At 39.4% G+C, this 21,729-nt stretch overlaps 1 protein-coding gene across 1 annotated transcript in view; it reads left to right on the top strand.

Moving 5' to 3' along the window:
* Positions 1-21,729, top strand: part of TCERG1L (transcription elongation regulator 1 like) — a 361,362-nt gene that overhangs the window by 302,017 nt on the left and 37,616 nt on the right. Inside the window, exon 9 of the mRNA XM_072629100.1 lies at positions 6,679-6,748. Coding sequence (XP_072485201.1) covers positions 6,679-6,748 — 70 coding nt within the window. The remainder of the gene's footprint in view (positions 1-6,678; positions 6,749-21,729) is intronic.

The following is a 21,729-nucleotide window of genomic DNA, read 5'->3' as shown; positions in this document are numbered from 1 at the left end:
GATTTGTTAAATGCCTGTTATGTGCCAAGGTCTGGGGATAGAGGTACACAGAATTTTAAAAAAAGCCTTAATTGCAGTGAGTCTGCATTTGAGATGAGCAATGGGAGAGGACAAAATACATGCATGTAAATATATGTATATATACATATATATATACACACATACATACATATACATGTATAAATATGCACACATACATATATATATTTATTTATAAAACAATCATAGAGTTTATGAATTTAATTTCTGTTTGGACATCATCACTAACACAATAGATAAGGGAAGTACTGTAGACTTTACTTACAAAAATCCTAACAACTTTTTATAAACTATCCCATATTCTTTTCTTTTTAAATCAATGACTTATATAATGGCTAAGATGATCTGGACCCCAGATATTTCAAAGCTGAGAGGGATGGTTACCAAACATACTGAATGACAATCAGAAATCCAAAGGACCTTGCAAGCTAGTGCATGAACATGAATCTAATATGAAATTCAGTAAAGGCACATGTTAAATCTTATACTTCTGTAAAACAAAAGTCAATTGTACAATTGACAAGATGGAAAGACATATTTAAATAACAGTTGTTCTGAACAAAGACCTGGGATTTCAGTAATGACAAGCTCTGTGAGTGAATTTTGTGATATGGCTATCAGAAAAAATTCTATACAAGATTGCATGACAGAGGCAGAGCCAGGATGGCAGAGTAAAGGCAGGCACTCACCTGAGATCTTCCCAAACTCCTCCAAATACCTTTAATTAATGATTATAAACAAATTTCAGAACATCAAAACCCACAAAAAAGATGGAATGAAGGAATTTTCCAGCCCCAGACAAGTTAGAAGGTTGGCAGGAAACATCTGTTGCTCAAGGGTGTGAGTGAAATGAAGGCCAGGGCAGGTTGAGCAGTTTAGGTCAGGTCCCAGGAAAGGCCCTGGGGTGACTAAATTAGTGGTAGCAGTGGTGGTTTCCAAATCTTTCAGTCCACAAATGATAAGGGGATCAGACAAAAGGGTCAGAAAGAGATTTTCAGGGGTCCCTTTGCTGGCTTCAGTGGCAAGAGGATTCTGTTGCATTGCTTATACTTACATCTAGGTTATCCACCTTGGTCTTTGTTCCAGTGAGAAGAAGAGCATTAGTACAACAAATCTTGTGGACACAGAACAGGGGCCCTGGTCACAGTTCCAGGGTTGAAAAGAGTACTTGTGATCACCCACAAATAAATGCTCAGTATAGGAGAGTGGTAAAAACTTACAGGTTCCCAGAATTATGTTTGAAAACAGTTGTGCAAAAAAAAAAGAAACCTTGAAGCATAGGACAGTGCTCACTCCACTTGGGAAGCAGAGTCCCACTTTAGTATAGAGTTAATCAAGAAATAGTTTAGGAAATGAACTAACTGCAGAAAAAAAAAATGTGACTGTAGAAAGTTACTATGGTGATAAGGGTGATCAAAACACACACTCAGAAGAAAAAACAGAGTCAAAATTCCTGCATTTAAAACTTCAGAGAAAAATATGAATTGGCCTTAGGTCATGGAAGAGTCAAAAAGAATTTTGAAAATCAAGTAAGAGAAGTAAAGCAAAAATTGGGAGGAGAAATGACAGTGATGCAAAAAATCATGATAAAAAGAGCCAACAGTTTTGTAAAAGAGCACAAAAGAATATTGAAGAAACATCTTAAAAACAGAATAGGCCAAATGAAAAAGGATGCACAAAAATGCAATGAAGAGAAAAGTGCCTTGGAAAGCAGAATTGACCAAATGGAAAAAAGACATACAAAAATTCAGTGAAGAAAAGAATTTCTTAAAAAGTATAATTGACAAATGGAAAAGGAGGTGCAAAAGCTCACTGAAGAAAAGAATTCCTTAAAAGTTAGAATTGGGCAGGTGGAAGATAATGACTTTATGAGACATCCCAAAACAATCAAACATAATGAAAAGAGTTAAAAAAAGAAGAAAATTGAAATATTTCATTAAAAAAAACAATTGATCTGGAAAACAGATCCAGGAGAGATAATTTAATAATTACTGGAGTAACTGAATGAGTAGATAGAGAGGGAGAGGAGGGGGGGGAGAGGGAGAGAGAGAGACAGAGAGTTCCTAGACACTAACTTTTGAAAAATTTCAAGGAAAATTGTCCTGATATACTAGAAATGGAAAGAATTCACTCATCGATAACCTCCTGAGAGAGATTCTAAAATCAAAACTCCCAGGAGTATTATAGCCAAAATCCAGACCACCCAGATCAAAGAAAAATACTACAAGCAGTCAAAAAGAAACAATTTAAATATTGTGAAGCCACAGTCAGAATAACCCAAAATTTAGCAGCTTCTATGCTAAAGGATCAGAGGATTTAGAACATGGTATTCCAGAGGACAAAAGAATTAGAATTACAAACAAGAATCACCTACCCAGAAAATTTTAGTATAATCCTCCAGGGAGAAAGTGGATATTCAATGACATAGAGGACTTTCAAGCTTTCCTCATGAAAAGACCAGAGCTGAATAGAAAATTTGAGTTTAAATTATAAGACTCAAGAGAAGCATAAAAAAAATCATAAACAAGAAAGAGAAATCATAAGGGATTTGATAAGGTGAAACTGCTTATATTCTTACATGGGAAAATGATATTCAAAACCCCTAAAACTTTCTCATTATTAAGGCTGTAAGAAGCAGCATATATAGACAGAAAACAGAGATATGAGTTGAGTGTGATGGTATAAGTATCTAAAACAATAAAATAAAATTAAGAGATGAGGGAAAAAAAGAATGCACTGGGAAAAGGGCAAGGTAAAATGGGATTAATTATGTGATAAAAAGAAGACTTGAAAGAGATTTTACAGTAGAAGAGAAAATGGGGGAAGCAGGGACTGGTGCACATGAACTTTACTCTCATCAGAATTGGCTCAAAGAGGTAATAATATGCACATTCAATTGGGTATTGCTATCTATCTTACTCTATAGAAAAGGAGAAAGGGAAGGTAATAAGAGGAGGGAAAATTGGTAGAAGGGAGGGCATCTTAGGGGAGGTAAAAGTCAGAAACAGAACACTTTTGAGATTAGAGAAGGTAAACTGAGAGAATGTAGGGAAATAGATGGGGATAGGATGGCTGGAAACACATAGTTGTAATCATTATTGTGAAAAAATTACAGTTTCTTTGATAAAGACTTTATTTTTCAAACATAGAGAAAAACTCATCAACTTTATAGAATTAAGAGCCGTTTCTCAATTGATAAATGGTCAAAGGATATGAACAAGTAGTTTTCAAAGTAATCAAAGCTACCTATAGTTGTATGAAAAAAAATACTGTAAAACACTATTGAGAGAAATGCAAATTAAAGCATCTCTGAGTTATTCCTTTATACCAGTCAGATTGGTTAATATGACAGAAAAGGAAAATTACAAATGCTGGAGAGGATGTGTGAAAATTGAAATACCAATGTACTATTAGTGAAGTTTTATACTGATTCAACCATTCTGGAGAGGAATTTTGAACTATACCCAAAGAGGTATAAAGCCATTTGACCAAGCAATACCACTACTAGTATCTAGTATGTATCCCAAAGAGATTAAAAAAGGTTTGTAACAATTCTTTTAGTGGTGGTTAAGAATTGGAAATTATGGGTAAATCCATCATTTGTGCAATGGCTGAAGAAGTTGTATATGATTGTGATGGAACACCATTTTCCTTTAAGAAATAATGAGCAGAATGCTCTCAGAAAAACATAGAAGGACTTCTCTGAATTGGTACAAAGTGAAGTGATCAGAACCAGAATGCTTTACAATAGTAACAGCAATATCGTGTGATGATCTGCATGAATTAATTAGCTATTGTCAGCAATACAATGATACAAGACAATTCAGTAGGACTTAGGATGAAAGGTTCTGCTCATTGCCAGAGAAAGAACTTGTAGAGAATGAATGCAGATCAAAGATACGTTTTCTTTGTTTATTTTGTTTGTTTGTTTTTGTCTGTTTTCTTTCCCAGAACAACTTACATGGAAATGCATTTTGCATTACTACAAATGTATAACTGATGTTAATTGCTTGCCTTCTTAACCTTGAGGAAACAGAGAGAAGGAGAGAATTTGGAACTCAAACTATGAAAACAAAAAAGAATGTTAAAATTGTTTTTACATGTAATTGGGAAAAAACTAAAAAAACATAATTAAAAAAAGATTGGGCTGCACTGGAAAGGGTGTGATTTCCAGGAATTAACATGTGACAATTCATCTGACTTTTTCCCTCATTAGAACTTCACAGGAGTGTTTTGGTCAGTTTTGACACCACAGTTTAAGGACATGGACCTGCTGGATAATGCCCAGAGGTACTCTACTTAGATGGGATAGAGTTTAAAATTCATTCAGTGTAAAAATTGGTTCCTAGAGAAGAGAAAATTCAGGGAAAAAATAACACAGCTGCCTTTAAGTATCTGAAATATTGTCATGTGGAAGAAGGAGGGGTTCTAACTGGTCCCAGAGGACGGGGTCATAGATGGAAATGACAAAGAGGCCTATGTAAACTTGATTTTAGGAAGATCTTCCTCAAAATAAAAGCTGTGCCCAGTTGAATTGATTGCCTCTGCTAGTGCTGGGTTCTAATCCTGAGTGATTTTAGGATGGATGGCAAACTGTTGACTATGTTATGGTTGGGATTCATTTAGGGTACAGATTTTACTAGAGGGCCACAAAGGTCACTTCAGACTCTCCGAGTATGTGATTTTGTGATTCTTGAATATGTCCCTGGGTCCCTATTCAAACTCTTACTAGCTCAATGATGAAGTTTTTCTTTTGTTGCTTTGGTCTCTGAGACACCAAGGTTATCTCTACATCCCAGTTAGGTACTATGCTAGAAAATGAGTCAATCAGACTGCCCCTTGGTAGTCAGTGCCAAAGGATGCCCACCTAAAATGTGCACTTCTCCTCTGATTACTGTAAAAGAGAATATATCTATGCCAGTCTAAAAAAGTGTTAAGTCATTGTGTTTCCACACACCAGGTATGTATCTTTTGGTACTGACTGCCACCAATCCAGCAAAGAAGGATTCTGACTCAGACTTCATTATCACCCATGATACTGTGAAGCATGTGCATGATGTCACACATGTTCATGACCTCTTATTGATCTCCCTTTCATACTAAAGAACTCCGTGCTCAGGAGTGGGAGGTAGGTAGGATACAGGAGAAAAGCTGACCTTAAAGTGAGCAGCCCCATTCATTGAGATTCTGAGCAAGCCTGTATGGAGAGTTGTCAAGTTCCATCCAAGATAAAGGTGCGATGGGCTTCACCATGGCAGAAATCAATGCCATTTCCACAAACTCCACATTCATTATGGAGAGAGGCCTCATGTTCAAGCTTCCTCTGGGAGATCAGATGAGACAAATGAGAGACACAATGACCCATATTTGGGCTCTGGGTTGGAAGGTGATTTAGCAAGTGCTGCAATGCCCATATCATTTCCCCCTGTCCTCCCCCCTCCCCTCATGTGACACATTTAATGAGAAAGTGGCTTTCAATCTATGCTTGGGGAGGAGAGAGCAGGCAAATGGAAAAACGCTTCTTACATCAGCTGGAACGTTGGAATCATCTAGCCTGTCAGGAAGAAGTAATAGCACTACTCGCATATCTCCCCTTGGCCATTTTTCTCACTCTGGGAGACAAATATCAAACATGGAGAGCATACTTTTACCTCTCTTTCCCTATAGCTCATTAAACATTTACAACCCCTACCTCTTCAGCATGGAAAGAAGGGTGCTCTGTTTTCTGGATCAATTTGACTTTCTAAAGGAAACATACTTTTTGGAGAAACAAGCACACTGTTAACCAGCAGCAGCAAGCAATTATTTTTCCATTCCCAGGGCTGGGAAAATAAACTAGAGGAAACAGACTCGTAAATGCATGGGATGTTGCCTCTCAGGTTGGCAAAGAAGAGAGAGAAGCAGAATCCCACTATTCTCAGTAGAAGCATCAGCCATGCCACACCCTTCTCACTGGCCATCCATCCAAGCCTGGTTTCAGACACTGATCTAAACATGGGACCACCTTTTCTCTCCAGTATGTCAGCCTGAAAATAGGAGCAGGCACAGCTCTGGGGACTTGATCCAGCTGTGGGCAAGGAACAAAGCTCATGATCCTACCTACCAGCCTCTGTAAATGGCTTTAAGTGGATAGTTAGGAGGAGCTCTGGGTGTCTAAGCTTCCAGGGGGTGAAATCAGAGATATGTAATCAGGCAATCAGACTCCTATTGGATATGTGAGAGAGAGACAGAAAAACAAAATGAGAGACAGATGATACAGAGAGAGTTAAACAGAGACAAAGATGAAGTGGGACAGAAATAGCCACACAAAGACTGAAATTAATAGTGATCATTAAGAAAATATATTTCCTTTGTTTTTCATGATTGCTCATGTATGACCTAAAACAGATAGATTGCCTTCTCAATTGGGGGAGGGGGAGAAAGGAAATAGAAAATTTGGAACTCAATTTTTTTAATGTTAAAAATTGTTTTTATGTGTAATTGAGGAAAAATAAAAATATTAATTTTATTTTAAAAAGAAGAAAAATGTATTTCCTTTTAACTTTGTATTTTAACTTTTAAATGATTGAATTTTGGTTGTTGTCCATAATTTTCATAATGTAGTTGGCAAATTCTGAATATTTCACCTCATATTTTTAGCAGATAAAAGTGATGGATCTGATGCAGAAGATGAAAGTGAAGAGCAGAACATGAAAACAAAGAGAAATAAGTAAGTAATGATAAAAATAACAGTAATAATAATAATAATTCACTGGTATCTAACTTTTTGAAGTTTAAAACATTTCAGCCTCTCTTTCAAGACTTGCCAAGTTTCAAGACTGCAGACTTGCTCAAGTAAAATCGGGTTTTTGGAGAGAAAAGGAAAGCCTTTTTGGGTCCCTGCTGCCTCATGATGATATAGGGGTGACCTTGGGCTCTTACCATCTGTACTCATTGAGCAAAAGCTCTGGCAACATTTTTCAGCTGGACATACTTTAAAGCTGCATGGTTCTTTTGTTTATTTATTTTAGAAACATACATTTATTTTGACTCTTTCCCACATCCTCTTTTGATAAAAGAAAAAAAGACAAAAAACTCTTATAGTGAAAATGCACAATAAAGCAAAACAGACTCTCCCATTGGGTATATCTGAAAATGCTCATCTCATTCTGCATCTAGTTTCTATCTCCACCCTTAGACCTAGCTAACATCAGAGAGTATCACTAGGTAGGAAGTAGAATGATAGTTATCATTATATTTTTTGGCTCCTGAAATTGTTGACTAAGGTAGGGCAAGGTTGTATATGAGAGCTCTCTGAAATGCTGTCCTATTTTCCTACCAAATGGACGTTTTTAAAGGGAGTAAATAGTTTTGCTGTTTTTTTTTTTATGTAAAAACAGCTGTGACAGTCCCTAGCACAATTCACTGTGCACCTTTGGATCACATTTACTGCAATATAGGCCTTCAAATGTCACAAAAAGGGGACGTGCTGATACTGAGCAGACAGAAAAGCAAGTAGATGCAAGCACAACCCTAGGGACTGTGTTAAGGGGCTGCACTGTGGCAAGAGAGAGAAACTGGACCATTTGGGTCCTGATAGGTCAAGACAAAGGACAAACTCCTCAGATTTTGTTCAGAAGTAGGGGAGAAGGATGCCGCTCTGCTTTAGACCAGCACTAAGAAGAGGGCCCAATGTTCTGGAAAGGGAACAGGTGCTTTCTTAGGACTTTGATTAGGACCGTTGTTGGATGATAGAGTCAGGCCCTATATTCATCTCAGACTAGGTAAATGAAGAAATTCCCTCAGCCCTTGTGTAACAGGAGGAATAATTCCTGGCATCTATCAGGATCTCTGCTTGTCTGGATGTACACATTCAAAGTGCTCATGGGCCTGATAGCCCTAGACCTCTGGGGTGTGGGTAGGTGTGGCAGTGAGAAAGAGGATCAATAATCCTTAGACCTTCAAACAAGGATGCAAAGAGATGGGAAGTTTTACATGACCCAGAAGGGAGGTGGGGAACACAGGATGGATCCCCAGAACTAGAGATAACTAAAGTCAGTATCAATACCCTTTGATTTCAGGTATTAGGACAGGATAGTTCTACTTGTAGATCCCTCTGTCTCTCCGTGTTTGTCTGTGTCTGTGTCCATTTCTGTGTCCATTTATGTCTGTGTTTGTCTCTGTCTCTCTGTCTCTTTCCCCTCCAACCCCTGGGTATGGGGCAATGTTTCTTAATCACTGAGGAGATTCAGGCAGGGAACTCTGGTCCACTTTAGCCTCTTACATTCTTTAATTCTTTTTTTGTGGTAAATAAAAATGGGAACATTGTGTTGGATGTGGGAGGATGAAGACCTAGTACTCATTGCCAACGGCTCTCAAGCACAAGCTGTATCTTGGTCTCCTTCCTTGTCTGCTCATGGCTCGTCCTTATGCTGGAATAGTCTGAATGATGACTGCACATTTCTCTCTGAAAAGTTTTTTCCTTGCATTCACCCTATAAGCCACGGGGTGATCTCCTCAGGAGATCATCGGGGAATGGGTTGCCACAAGCCACATCCACCTATGGCCTCCAAGTGAAGCTTTGTCTTTGCAGGTACAGAGTGGCTCAATTTTTTTCTAAACACAACTCCACAGAATAATTTTTAAATGGATGACTCCAAAGTATCCCTTGTAGTCCCTTGAAAAGCGATCTGCTGAGATAAATAGAAATAGTTGGTCTTGGATTCTGTAGCCCAACATTGTGGATGGTCCTATCAGCAACATCAAGTAGAGATTAGCTTAATTATCAACATGATTTGGGGCCAAAGACACTTTCCCTCATGAGCTTCCTCTTGAGAAGAAATATATTCCAATGACAAGCTTTCAGATAACTAAAATACTTTAACAAAGTTCAGCGGGAGCCATGTGCCCATTTTTGCTATTTCCTGCCAGTGGAATTTTCCTAGTGCTCCCAGATCTCATGCCTTGCCTCAGAACAGCAGGTTGATGAATTGCTCTATTTCCTGCTTTTTGCGTAATGCCATGTTCTTTCCCACCAGGTCTAATGTATGCGCCTTGTTATGGTTCAGAAGTGTTTAAAAATATGTGCTTTATGTTAAGAACTGGGAATACATTGCCAAGAGTTTCCCTTAATTATTTTGGGGATTATTGGTGAAAGGGTTTGGTGCCCACCTGTGATTTTATAGGGAGCTTTTGGCAAGAAAATGCCTTCCTCCAACTGCAGGTAAACAACTCAACTAGAATTTCCAACCTTAGTATTGCCCAGAGCAATTTTAAGGCTAAATGACTTGGTCAAGGTCTCCTACACAATATGGGTTTCAGACAAACCTTATGCCCAAATCCTGACTTTAAGGCTCCCTCTCTATGACTTTACCACTTTGTCCCCATTGGTTAAAAAATAAAAATAATCAAAACAACACAATACATCTGAGATATAAAACACAAAAAATTATTTATTTTTTTTACTTCTGGCCTCTTTTTCAGTGACCATATTTGACAGTTGACAATATCTACAGTTTGCTTAAGGAAACACTGAGTACCAAAGTACCAAAGGGGAGAAATAACTTTAGTACCAAAGGGGAGAAATAACTTTATTCTCAATATTAATCATTTCTAAGACTTGAAAAATATGGACAATCATATGTTAATAACATCCTTCTAGTTTACACAGATTTACTGTAATGGAAGGAACCACTGAAAATGTTTATTGGGAACATTGACTATTACAACATTTTATGAACTGCATGAATCTTAGCTGCATATTTTTGCATGAAATTTAGCAGCCTTCATGTAATTAATGACTTTGGAAGCAGGTATAGGACAAAGTAGAGGACAAATGATAAGACTTTGATTGGATAACATGAAAATTATAGGATGCAAATCTTGGACAGTGCCACTGTGGGCTGTGGTGGACCAAAGTGCATCTGCAACTAAGTTCATGAAAAGCTGGACTTGGTCACTTGTCTTTTGTTCATCTTTGGACAAATAACTTTCCTTTACTTGTGCTCCATTTTCTTTTTTTTTTTTTTTTGAGTGGGTCCTCTCTAGATGAACTTTAAGTTTTCCTTCCAGCTACAAACATCTGATCCTGAAATCCTATGACCAAATGATAAATAGATTCATAAAAGCACAAAATCCCATGATCCCACATACTGATGTTCCAGCATTGACCTGTCATCAGGACCCAGAGTATCACTTTCTCCCTTTGTTCAGGGAGTCAGAGAGTCCTAGAAGATGAGCAAAGTTTAATTCCAAAGAGAGAATCTATTTTGAGCCTTTAAGAAAGAAAGAGATGTATTTGTACTGATGATATTGGTGATCTGGTGAAGGGAAATCAGGAAAGAGAAACTCTTCTATCCCTAAAATATATTTCAAGGGCCAACAGATCCATTAAACACTTCAAAGTGGTTGAAGGCTAGGTCTAGCAGATTGTTAGAAAATGATCAGAGGAATCTCTACAAGGAGCTTGATATTTGGCCTTCCTGAATGAGTTGCTTCTTATCTTGAAGTAAGATTTAGAAGTGGGTTCCAAGAGGGCAAACAACCTGAGCACTCTAATCAAAGTGAGTCTTCTAGAGCTCAGAGCTGATCAATTTGGACTCATATTCAACTAAGACCTAATTAGAAAGCATTTATTTTGGGGTGAATCACAAGAAAGAAGGGCAATAAGTAATCTAAAGGACCAAAGTCTCCTTTCTACATCATTTCCATGAATACTTCCATGACTGTATTTTTTCTTTGGTATGTGTTGTTTTCAGTATCTGTGATTATGTACTTCAGAATTTTGGACAGATCTAGAATCTTGTTGAGTATGGATCTTTCATTTACTGACATATAATGAACTTTATTTTCACCTTCTCATCCTGGATGATTTATTGACCATGAATTTACACGAATCTTATAAAAAGATCTTTTCTGCCCAACGCATTGGAACTTTGCCTGTGGTTCTTTTAATATTTAATAGGTACCAACAGATGACTTGAGCTGTCCATCTGTTATCCTTGACTGCTTTCTTTTTAATATGATTTTCTTTTTTATTTCACACTTAACACCCATGAACATTTCAATATCCAGAAAACAAAAAGATGATTTAATATGAAATATGGGCTTTTATTATATTCATTTGTTAAAGTGCATACTATATTTAACATAAGAGTAACAAAAACTTCCCCATTTATCTGTAGCACCTTCTGAACTTCCTTTAGCTCTTATATGCATCTTATTTTAACCTCTCTTCTTTTAAAATGAACAGTCTAACATTTTCTAGCTACATATTCTTTAAAATGCCTTATAAATTATATTTATTTTGTATTATAATTAATAAGCTTCTAGTCTAACCACCCTCATGACTCACCTTTTTTTCAGATTTTTCCTCTGATTTTGTGATGTTCTTTGATCCACAATAATGTCATATTTTCAGGGGGCCTTTGCTGTTAAATAAACAGGCTTTTGCAGTGATAAGTGGCTTAGGATTGATAAAAATACTGATCCGTTTTCCAAACATGATCCAGCATATTCTCTTCCTTTTACTGACCTCTAGGACCATTTTCCCCCTCTCTCTGCCATGCCTATGTGAGATCAAAATGCTGATGAACATAATATAGCATATTATAGACTGGCCATCTCTCTGGGTATTGTTAAGCAATACTCTTTTTTTAAGGGACTTAGTTTTCCAATTTGGGCAGACTGGCTAGTCCATTTTGTTTATTTTCTTTAAGAAAGGTCTGTAATATTCCAAGGCCAACTGGCATATGTTCATCTGCAAACACAAGTATGTAGCATCCTCATTATAGGTAGGACATCTCTCTTCTACTTGAATATTATTATTATTTTTGATGATAATAATAATATAATAATAATAATGGCAACAACATTGTATAGAACTTCAAGGTTTGGAAAAAAAGGTTATGTATATTATTTCATTTGGTTCTCACAACAGCTAGGTGATGGGGGCAGTATTATCATTATTATTATTGTAGTGTTGTAGATGGAGAAACAGAGGTTCAGAGGTTAGGGCCAGAGTCGCATAGCTAGCAAGTGCCTTAAGTAGGATTTGATCTTCTTGTATTCAAATCCAAATCCATCATGGTTTCTACTCTGCCTTCTCCCTGATTCTGCAGGACATATTCCACGAAAATGGTAAATACGCCCTGTGAACATTAGTGTCCTTATTATATTTATGGCTTGGTTAGTGTGGATTTTTTAAAAAATATTGTAATACTATTTTCAAGGTTATTTACACATGATGTTAATGTATATATAAGAGATGTCTTTTACTTCATATTTTGTACCATCGAGTCAAGTTTGTGTGTGTGTGTGTATAATGAATATATTGATCAGTTTTCTATCTCATTCATTCAGTTCTGTAACTATAACAATATGATGTTCTCTAGAAAATTATCTGTGAAGGCCTGCCTGATTCCCAGGTATGTTTTCTTCAGATTTATCCCTGATATAACAGACGTAGACCTTTCTCATAAAGAGGTCAGAGAGATGAGGTCATATTGCTCTGAATTCAATGTCTTCTCTTTTTTATATACTGTACCATTCATCTTCTTTTTTTCAAACTAATTTTTTGTTGCTTTCACCTTGACCAAAAGCAATATACATAAATATTTTGCCTAAGCAAAAATCAACAAAAGAGTAGACCACATATGAAATTGAGTATTTCTATTACATATAGATTATTTTTAAAAATGTTTAAAAATCAATGTTATTTTATTTCTCATTTTTCCCATATTTTCTATGTGTGTTTTTTCAATGACTTTCTTCTTTTTTATGGGGAGATATTTCTAACCCTCACTCCTTTTGAACACATCATGATATTTTAATCTGATTCTGTTCTGTTGATTTAGAATCTCTCTGCTACTCTCTCAGACTAGCCAATCTATTCAAATTGGAAAACTAAGTCCCTTAAAAAAAAAAAAAGAGTATTGCTTAAAAATATGTCTAGAAAACGGTATCATAACCTCACCACAGTGTGAACTACAGGATTAATAGATTCATTTTCTGTTTGCTTAGACTCCTTTTGCTCAGCTTGTCCTGTTAACATATCATTGAACATGAGTTCTTCTTGGAGATTTCATCAGTACACAAGTTTTGGCATATCACAAGCAGAATTTACCAAAGGGCCCACAAAAGCAATTCTCTGAATGATATGCCATTTACTAGCTGGGCATTCAGCTTGATAATAAAAAGGGTCTTTTGGTCTGCCTCCAGTTGTGCCAAAAAAAAAAACCCACAAAAATCAAAAAACATAGTGGGGGTCTGTGGGGCTTTTTCAGCCTATGTGTGTTATCTTCCTTCTGACTGGTCTCATTTGAACCTCTCCTAGCAAACATAAGGCAACCCTAATTGGAGGACATCCTCCCTATTGCTTCATTGCTGAGGGTTGTTGGGGGGCAGGTCTAATCTTCATGAGAAAGTATTGATCTGCAGCTAAGGAAGATAGGATGGCTTTCAGATGTGGCTGACTACACCCCTCTCTGACACTCAAGGAATGCTAGCTGCCCATGACTTTCAGCTGCCTCCAGAAATCTTGGTGAGAAAAACATGTTATTTCAATCAGGTTTTCACTGGTTTGGTTTTCCCTTTGTAGATGAGGTCGCCCCAAACTTTGGTAAAGAAAAGGCAAAGACACAAGAGTCATCCCTTTGGGCAGGCCTTGGTTCAACCTGGCTTCTGCTTGTGACCCCACCCAAGCTAGTTAAGGAGCAGGTGGCTCAGAATGATCACCTTACTCAGTTACACCTTCAGGAACTGGCTTCAGAAGGCGGTAGAGGTAAAGGGTGTAGGCTCTGGGGAAATGAATGGATTCCCAGAGAGATGTTAGTTATTAAACTGGCCAAATCAGTATTCATTTTTCTCAGTCAGGTCCTACCAATCTAGTCAGGGAGCAAGAACAGTCCTTGGGGAAACAGCTATTTATATTCATCTGAGGACGAGATTAGCCAGTGTTGGAAAACTTAGTAGAACTGTAGCCAATCAGAGATGTATTGTTGGGCCTAGGGGAGTCATGAACTTCATAAAACCACCACAAGGCCCCAAGTCCTATGCAAAACCCTCCTCTTTCTGTAGAGCCCTCCCTAAGATGGAATATCAGAAGGCCCTTTTCACCTACACCCTTGTCTTGCTCAGTAATACTCCAGAAGGGCATTCTTCTTTGTGGTCTAATGGTCATGAAAAATAATCTTAGCTATTCTATCTTTCTCTCAAATTTATCCTTTCTATGAAATTCATTATTTGAAATGCTCATTTGTTTCTCTATTACAGTTCTTGGTTTGAGATGCAAAGAGACAATAAAAAATTAAAGTGCATTCAAAGGCCAAGAAACATATGACTGACACATTATTGAAGCTAAATCTACAGTCCAATTATTACAATCCATCAACTATCAAAACCGGGAGGGGGGCAAGTTAGTCTACACTGGCACTCTGTAGGAGTGAGAACTTTGTGGAGGTTTCCTTTGACTGTTTGTTAGAAAGTGTTTCCTTGCTCAAATCTAACTTCTCAGTATACACTTTATCTGTAATTACTATTTTAAGATACAAGATTATGGCTGAAGACATTTATAGTTTGGGCTTTGTACCAAGGACTTATCTTCTTATATGACCATATCATGGACCAAGGAAAAGTTGATCCATGATTGATTTGCTATTCAAGACACTGACATAGAAATGACAGAGTAGAGGATGTGCTGGGCTTGGACTCAGGCTTGGCCTGAGTTCTTCCTCTGACATTTAGGTGCTGTGTGACCATGTCTAGGTAAGAGGACTCCTGGGGCCAATTATCCTCATCAGCAAAAGAGACAAAGTAACACCAGCAGAACCAACATTGCAAAGTTGTTTTGAGGATTAAATGGGATAAAATATAAGCTCTCTGAGGGCAAGGCCTAGCTCACTTTTGGATTTGTGAACCCTACCTAACATGTAACTTGCGACATAATGGGTAACTGAGAAATGGGTGTTCATTGATGAAGAAAATTTATGTAACATACTTTGTATCCTGAGAGTGCTGCCTCAGTTTCAGTTGTTGTTAAATGACATTTTCCCACCACTAATAAGCGTCGGTGTCATTGCACCAACTGCTGAGGCCTCCTATTGCTCTCATCTCTCTCCCATGAGTCATTTCCTCCCCATTAAGATCTTGTCAATTTCATTATTTGTGATACTATCCAATACACATGACATGCAAGATCTTCTGAATCTATTCTTGAAATCTCTTCTTGATATACAAATGTGAATCTTCTGAGTGAATTCCAGGACTTCACTCTCTTATACCTCTTTGGTTTTTAAAAAGATAAATGGATATGAATGTTATTAATGATGAAACCTATGACCCTATGTAATGTTTAATGTGCATGCATGTTTGTAAATATATATATGTATGCATTCAAAAAATTGACACCAATTCATTACTAGATACAGATAAAAATTTAGAGATACACATTCCCTTTCCTTTTGTTTTCTTTTCTTTCTTCCTTCCTTTTCTCCTATTCTTTCTTCCTCTCCTCTCCTCTCTGCTCCCCACCTCTCTTCTCCTCTCCTCTACTTATCAATAATTTCATTCATGTAAGGAACTCCAGTGAGGAAATCCCCTCCATAGATGCAGACCAACTTCTACTCCATAACTTATAATTAATTATTGGTCGCAAAGAGGTTAAATGACCTGCCAGGGTCCTCTGGCAGCAGTGTCAGAGGTGGAACTTGGGCCCAGGTCCTCATTCCTCCAAGATAGCTCTCTTATCTCAGTCACTGTGCCAAACATGGCTAACTCTTGGGCAGTATGTAAACATACAGACATGTGTATGCACATATGTGTATGTCTGCATCTAGCTAGCTATTTGGCTGTATTTCATTGTTTTTCTTTTAGAGCAATAAGCACCCCAACTTGGAGATACTTACAAACATTTCTGCATAAGATTCAGGGGTCCCTATTATGGGATGATTAGCTCTCATGCTAATGGGATGTATGTATTCATATTGGGGTATATTGAATAGTTGTATGCTGGTGTTAGATCTATGAATTTCCTACCACTGAAAATATCCAGTTATTTATTCTTTGGGGAACAGAGCTGTAGTCATCATTTGGGTCTTCCGCACACCTCTGAGCTTTTGCTGCACTTCATTTCCCCTGAAGCCATTCCTTTGGACTTGTCCGGCTACCTATCATCTTCTCATAACAAAAGCCTGACCTTCAGTTGGCAGAACTTTCTGTGAGTGCCCTGGCTGCTTGGTTTGTTTTAGAAGCTCATTCCTGGTGACCCACTTTGGATTCCTGATTGCACATCCATCTGCTAAGTCTCTAAGAACATTAAATACAACATCCCTAAGAAGACCTATTTCTGCTTTAAAGGCATAGCCTCTGGGTGAATTTCTTCAAGTCTCTGATCCTGAGAAGATCCAAGGGCTCATGGCCAGGGGGATTCCCCCATACCCTTGAAACCCAAATCTTTAAATTTTGAACAAAAACTCTACCCTCTAACAGTTGGTGAGAGAGTAAGGGGAAAACTCAGACACTGAAGTGTCAAGAATTTTCTTACATTGTTATATTCTGGGACATATAAGGTCAATATATTTCCGTAAAATTGTATTGGATTCAGAAGACCTGAATTTTGTCTCTGACTCTCAGTCACTTAACTACTTTGTAACCCTGATCAACTCATTTGCTCTTGCTGAATTTCAGGTTCTTTGTGATTTAGGGGTAAATTTTGCTGAGAGGCAGAGACAGACAGTTTGCAAGTAGGTAATAGAGTGGTAGAGTGCTGGGCATAGAGTCAACAAGACCTGAATTCAAATCATGTCTCAGATTGGTTGTATGACCCTGGGCAAGTCACTTGAATCTTTTTGCCTCAGTTTACTCATCTGTCAAATAAGCTAGAGAAGGAAATGGTAAACCACTCCAATATCTTTGTCTAAGGCTATATGGCTAGTTCTGCCCCCACAATAACCTCTTGGTTTCCATTTGGTTCCAACAAAAGTGCTCTTGCTGCCCTCTCCTCCTTTTTCCCACTAGGAGCTTGATTGGATGATCTCAAAGCACCCAGTTCCTTCCACCACTGGGAAATGCTATAAGGGAGCTTCCTGCAGCTGCAGACCTGAAGTCCTCAAGACTTTGTTAAGAAAAATCAGGGGGGCGGAGGCAAGATGGCGGAGTAGAAAGACGCACATACACATAGCTCTGAACCCACAACCCACAGAACGGCTAGAGGGGACCAACTCACGGTGAATTCTGCACCCAGAGGCCACGGAATATTGGAGCGAGGGAGATTTCTGTTCCAGAGAGACCGGCAAACCTCTCGCGGGGGGTCCTTCACGCTGCGGACTGGGCGCCGGGACTGGGAGCAGAGGGCAGCCCTGCAGCGGCCGCGACACCGTGAGGAAAAGATCCGAGCGGGCTACGGGGACGGGATCTCCAGCAGCCACGCGGGTCCCTCCACCCACAGAGGGACCTGCAAACCTCTTGCAAAAGGTCCGTCGCGCTGCAGACGCGGAGCCCAGCCCAGACCTGCGGCGGCCGCGGCTCCGAGAGGTACAGATCCGAGCAGGCTTCAGGGATGGGATCTCCAGCAGCGGCACAAGCCCCTCCACCCACAGGTGACGGGGGTCGGTGAGAGAGTCTCTTTGGCAGGTCGAGAGGGGAGTGGGGTGCCCCCATGGCTCGGGCCCCCCCGGGAGATAGAAGCTGAGAGGCGGCTGCAGACAGGGGCTCCCCAAGCAGGCAGGAGCCTGGATCCATTGTGGAAGGTCTGTACATAAACCCCCTGAGGGAACTGAGCCTGAGAGGCGGCCCTGCCCCAACCTGACCACCTGAACTTAATTCTCACACTGAATAGCAGCCCTGCCCCCGCCAAAACCCCTAAGGCGGGAAGCAGCATTTGAATCTCAGTCCCCAAATGCTGGCTGGGAGGACCAGGAGGCGAGGTGGGTGTGAGGAGAATATTCAGAGGTCAAGTTACTGGCTGGGGAGAATGCCCAGAAAAGGGAAAAGAAATAAAACTATTGAAGGCTACTTTCTTGGAGAACAGACATTTCCTCCCTTCCTTTCTGATGAGGAAGAACAATGCTTACCATCAGGCAAAGACACAGAAATCAAGGATTCTGTGTCCCAGCCCACCCAATGGGCTCAGGCCATGGAAGAGCTCAAAAAGAATTTTGAAAATCAAGTTAGAGAGGTGGAGGAAAAACTGGGAAGAGAAATGAGAGGGATGAAAGAGAAGCATGAAAAGCAGATCAGCTCCCTGCTAAAGGAGAACCAAAAAAATGTTGAAGAAATTAACACCTTGAAAACTAGCCTAACTCAATTGGCAAAAGAGGTTCAAAAAGCCAATGAGGAGAAGAATGCTTTCAAAAGCAGAATTAGCCAAATGGAAAAGGAGATTCAAAAGTTCACTGCAGAAAATAGTTCTTTCAAAACTAGAATGGCACAGATGGACGCTAAAGACTTTATGCGAAAGAAGGATATCACAGAACATAGCGAGAAGATTGGAAAAATGGAAGATAATGTGAAATATCTTATTGGAAAAACAACTGACCTGGAAAATAGATTCAGGAGAGACAATGTAAAAATTCTGGGACTACCTGAAAACCATGATCAAAAGAAGAGCCTAGACATCATCTTCCATGAAATTATCAAGGAAAACTGCCCTGAGATTCTAGAACCAGAGGGCAAAATAAATATTCAAGGAATCCACAGAACACCGTTTGAAGGAGATCCAAAAAGAGAAACTCCTAGGAACATTGTGGCCAAATTCCAGAATTCCCAGGTCAAAGAGAAAATATTGCAAGCAGCTAGAAAGAAACCATTCAAGTATTGTGGAAATACAATCAGGATAGCACAAGATCTAGCACCCTCTACATTAAGGGATCAAAGGGAATGGAATAGGATATTCCAGAAGTCAAAGAAACTAGGACTAAAACGAAGAATCACCCACCCAGCAAAACTGAGTATAATACTTCAGGAGAAAAAATGGTCTTTCAATGAAATAGAGGATTTTCAAATTTTCTTGATGAAAAGACCAGAGCTGAAAAGAAAATTTGACTTTCAAACACAAGAATGAAGAGAACCATGAAAAGGTGAACAGCAAAGAGAAGTCGTAAGGGACTTACTAAAGTTGAACTGTTTACATTCCTACATGGAAAGACAATATTTGTAACTCTTGAAACATTTCAGTATCTGGGTACTGGGTGGGACTACACACACACACATGCACACACGCACACATACATAGAGACAGAGTGCACAGAGTGAATTGAAGAGGATGGGATCATATCTTAAAAAAAAAATGAAATCAAGCAGTGAGAGAGAAATATTGGGAGGAGAAAGGGAGAAATGGAATGGGGCAAATTATCTCTCATAAAAGAGGCAAGCAAAAGACTTATTAGTGGAGGGATAAAGAGGGGAGGCGAGAGAAAAACATGAGGTCTACAATCATCACATTCCACTAAAGGAAAGAATAAAATGCACACTCATTTTGATAGGAAAACCTATCTCACAATACAGGAGAGTGGGGGACAAGGGCACAAGCAGGGTGGGGGGGAGAATAGAGGGGAGGGCATGGGGAGGAGAATGCAATCTGAGGTCGACACTCACGGGGAGGGAAAGGATCATAAGAGAATAGAAGTAATGGGGGACAGGATAGGATGGAGGGAAATATAGTTAGTTCTATACAACACAACTAGTATGGAAATCATTTGCAAAACTACACAGATTTGGCCTATATTGAATTGCTTGTCTTCCAAAGGGAAGGGGTGGAGAGGGAGGGAGCTAAAGAAGTTGGAACTCAAAGTGTTAGGATCAACTGTAATGTTCTTACCACTAGGAAATAAGAAATACAAGTTAAGGTGTAAAGAAAGCTATCTGGCCCTACAGGACAAAAGAGAAGACGGAGACAAGGGCAGAGAGGGAGGATAGAAGAGAGAGCAGATTGGTCACAGGGGCAATTAGAATGCTTGGGGTTGGGGGGTGGAGGGGATAAAAGGGGAGAAAATTTGTAACCCAAAATTTTGTGAAAATAAATGTTAAAAGTCAAATTAAAAAAAAAAAAGAAAAATCAAAGACACCTCCAGCTTGGAAGGCTACATGTGGGGAGTGGCCTATAGTCTGGAGGTGCCAGGTGTGTGTGTGTGTGTGTGTGTGTGTGTGTGTGTGTGTGTGTGTGTGTGTGTGTGTGAGAGAGAGGAGAGAGAGAGAGAGAGAGAGAGAGAGAGAGAGAGAGAGAGAGAGAGAGAGAGAGAGAGAGAGAGAGAGAGAGAGAGATTGAGCACTGGTGTTAGGAGATAGTGGAGATATTGACAGTGCCTTCGCCTTTTAGTTCTCAGCTCCTTGTGGCTCCGACCCTGACTGAATGTTCCTTCGGTTTAGATTTGGTCCAAACCAGTAATTTCATTGATATAAGCATCTCCTAAAGAGGATACTCCCTCTGTCAGCCAGGTCAGCAGCTGTTTAGCAACTTTTTAATCTCGGAGCATTGTGTGAAGCGTTGAGTGTCATCGTCAAAATGTCTCAAAGATGGGACTTCAACTCAGGGCTTTCTTCCATCCGAAGCAGACTTTCTATGTGCTCTACCAAGCTACCTCCCTCTCCCTTTATGCCTCTCCTGTCCCTACCTCTCTTCTCTCCTTTTCTCTCTCTCTCCCCCTTTTCTCTTTCTGTCTCTTGGCTGTATACCTTTGTCCCTGTCCCTGTCCCTCCCTTTCTCTCCTGTCTCTCTTTATATTGGGTAGAAGTTGGAGAAATTCTGATTTCTGCTTCAGGGTATCTAGTGAGAGAATGATAAAAGGCAGACCTTAAGGAAATGTACAAATGGTATTGGTCACTATTAGTGTTGTCTCCAATTTAAGGAGGCCTTTGCCAAAAGGGACTTTCCCCCAATGTTTTGATGAACATTTTAGAGCTCTTCCTTTGCCCCCCCCCCCCCCAATCTTGTTTTCAAGCCTTGAGATTTCTGTTTTCCTAGTGAGATCTGGACTGGCAGTCTCCCTCCTTCTCCTGCTATGTTTGCCAGCAATGCCTGAACACTTTCCAATTCCCTTTCCCAAAGCACCTTGGCTGGTAGCTGCAGTGCTGAGGATTCCCATAAGCCTGCTGCCTCTCTCCCCTCCCTGCTGAGGCCCATTGTGACTTTAGCTGCACTTACCATTACAGGAGCTGGCAACTTCCCTTGGGACCTAAATGCACTTTCTTAAATAAAACCATGTCTCTCTGCCAGGGTGTGTGTGTGTGTGTGTGTGTGTGTGTGTGTGTGTGTGTGTGTGTGTGTGTGTGTGTGTGTGTGTGTGTGTGTGTGTGTGTGTGTTTAAAGTAAACCTTTCAGTATCCTTATCTCTTTGAATCTAAAGATGCCATCCCTTTGCTCTAACTTGGAAAACTGGGTCAGTTTTCCAAGAGACTTAATGTAAGCTGGGTTTGGCTTTTTCATTTATTTTTTTTAGAAGCCTGGGCATAATGAAAGACCATTTCCGTAATTCTAATGAGCTCTAAAATGATCAAATATCAATTACTCAAGCAATGAGAATCCCTTACCCTCTCCGTCTGTGCTGATGCAAGGGAGGATTCCAGAATAAAATCCCAGCTCCCAAAGGCCCTGGTTTCTCACAAAGGCACTATACTTGTCCTTGGTGAGATCCAATGTATCTGCTACCTAAATGTCTTGTAGCTGGGATAAGGAGGAAAATTCTAGAATCCGAGCAATGATCCCAGAAGATTTCATGA

The sequence above is a fragment of the Notamacropus eugenii genome, chromosome 1 (assembly GCF_028372415.1).
Source record: "Notamacropus eugenii isolate mMacEug1 chromosome 1, mMacEug1.pri_v2, whole genome shotgun sequence".
Lineage (NCBI taxonomy): Eukaryota > Metazoa > Chordata > Mammalia > Diprotodontia > Macropodidae > Notamacropus > Notamacropus eugenii.
This window is presented reverse-complemented; position numbering and strand designations above follow the sequence as displayed.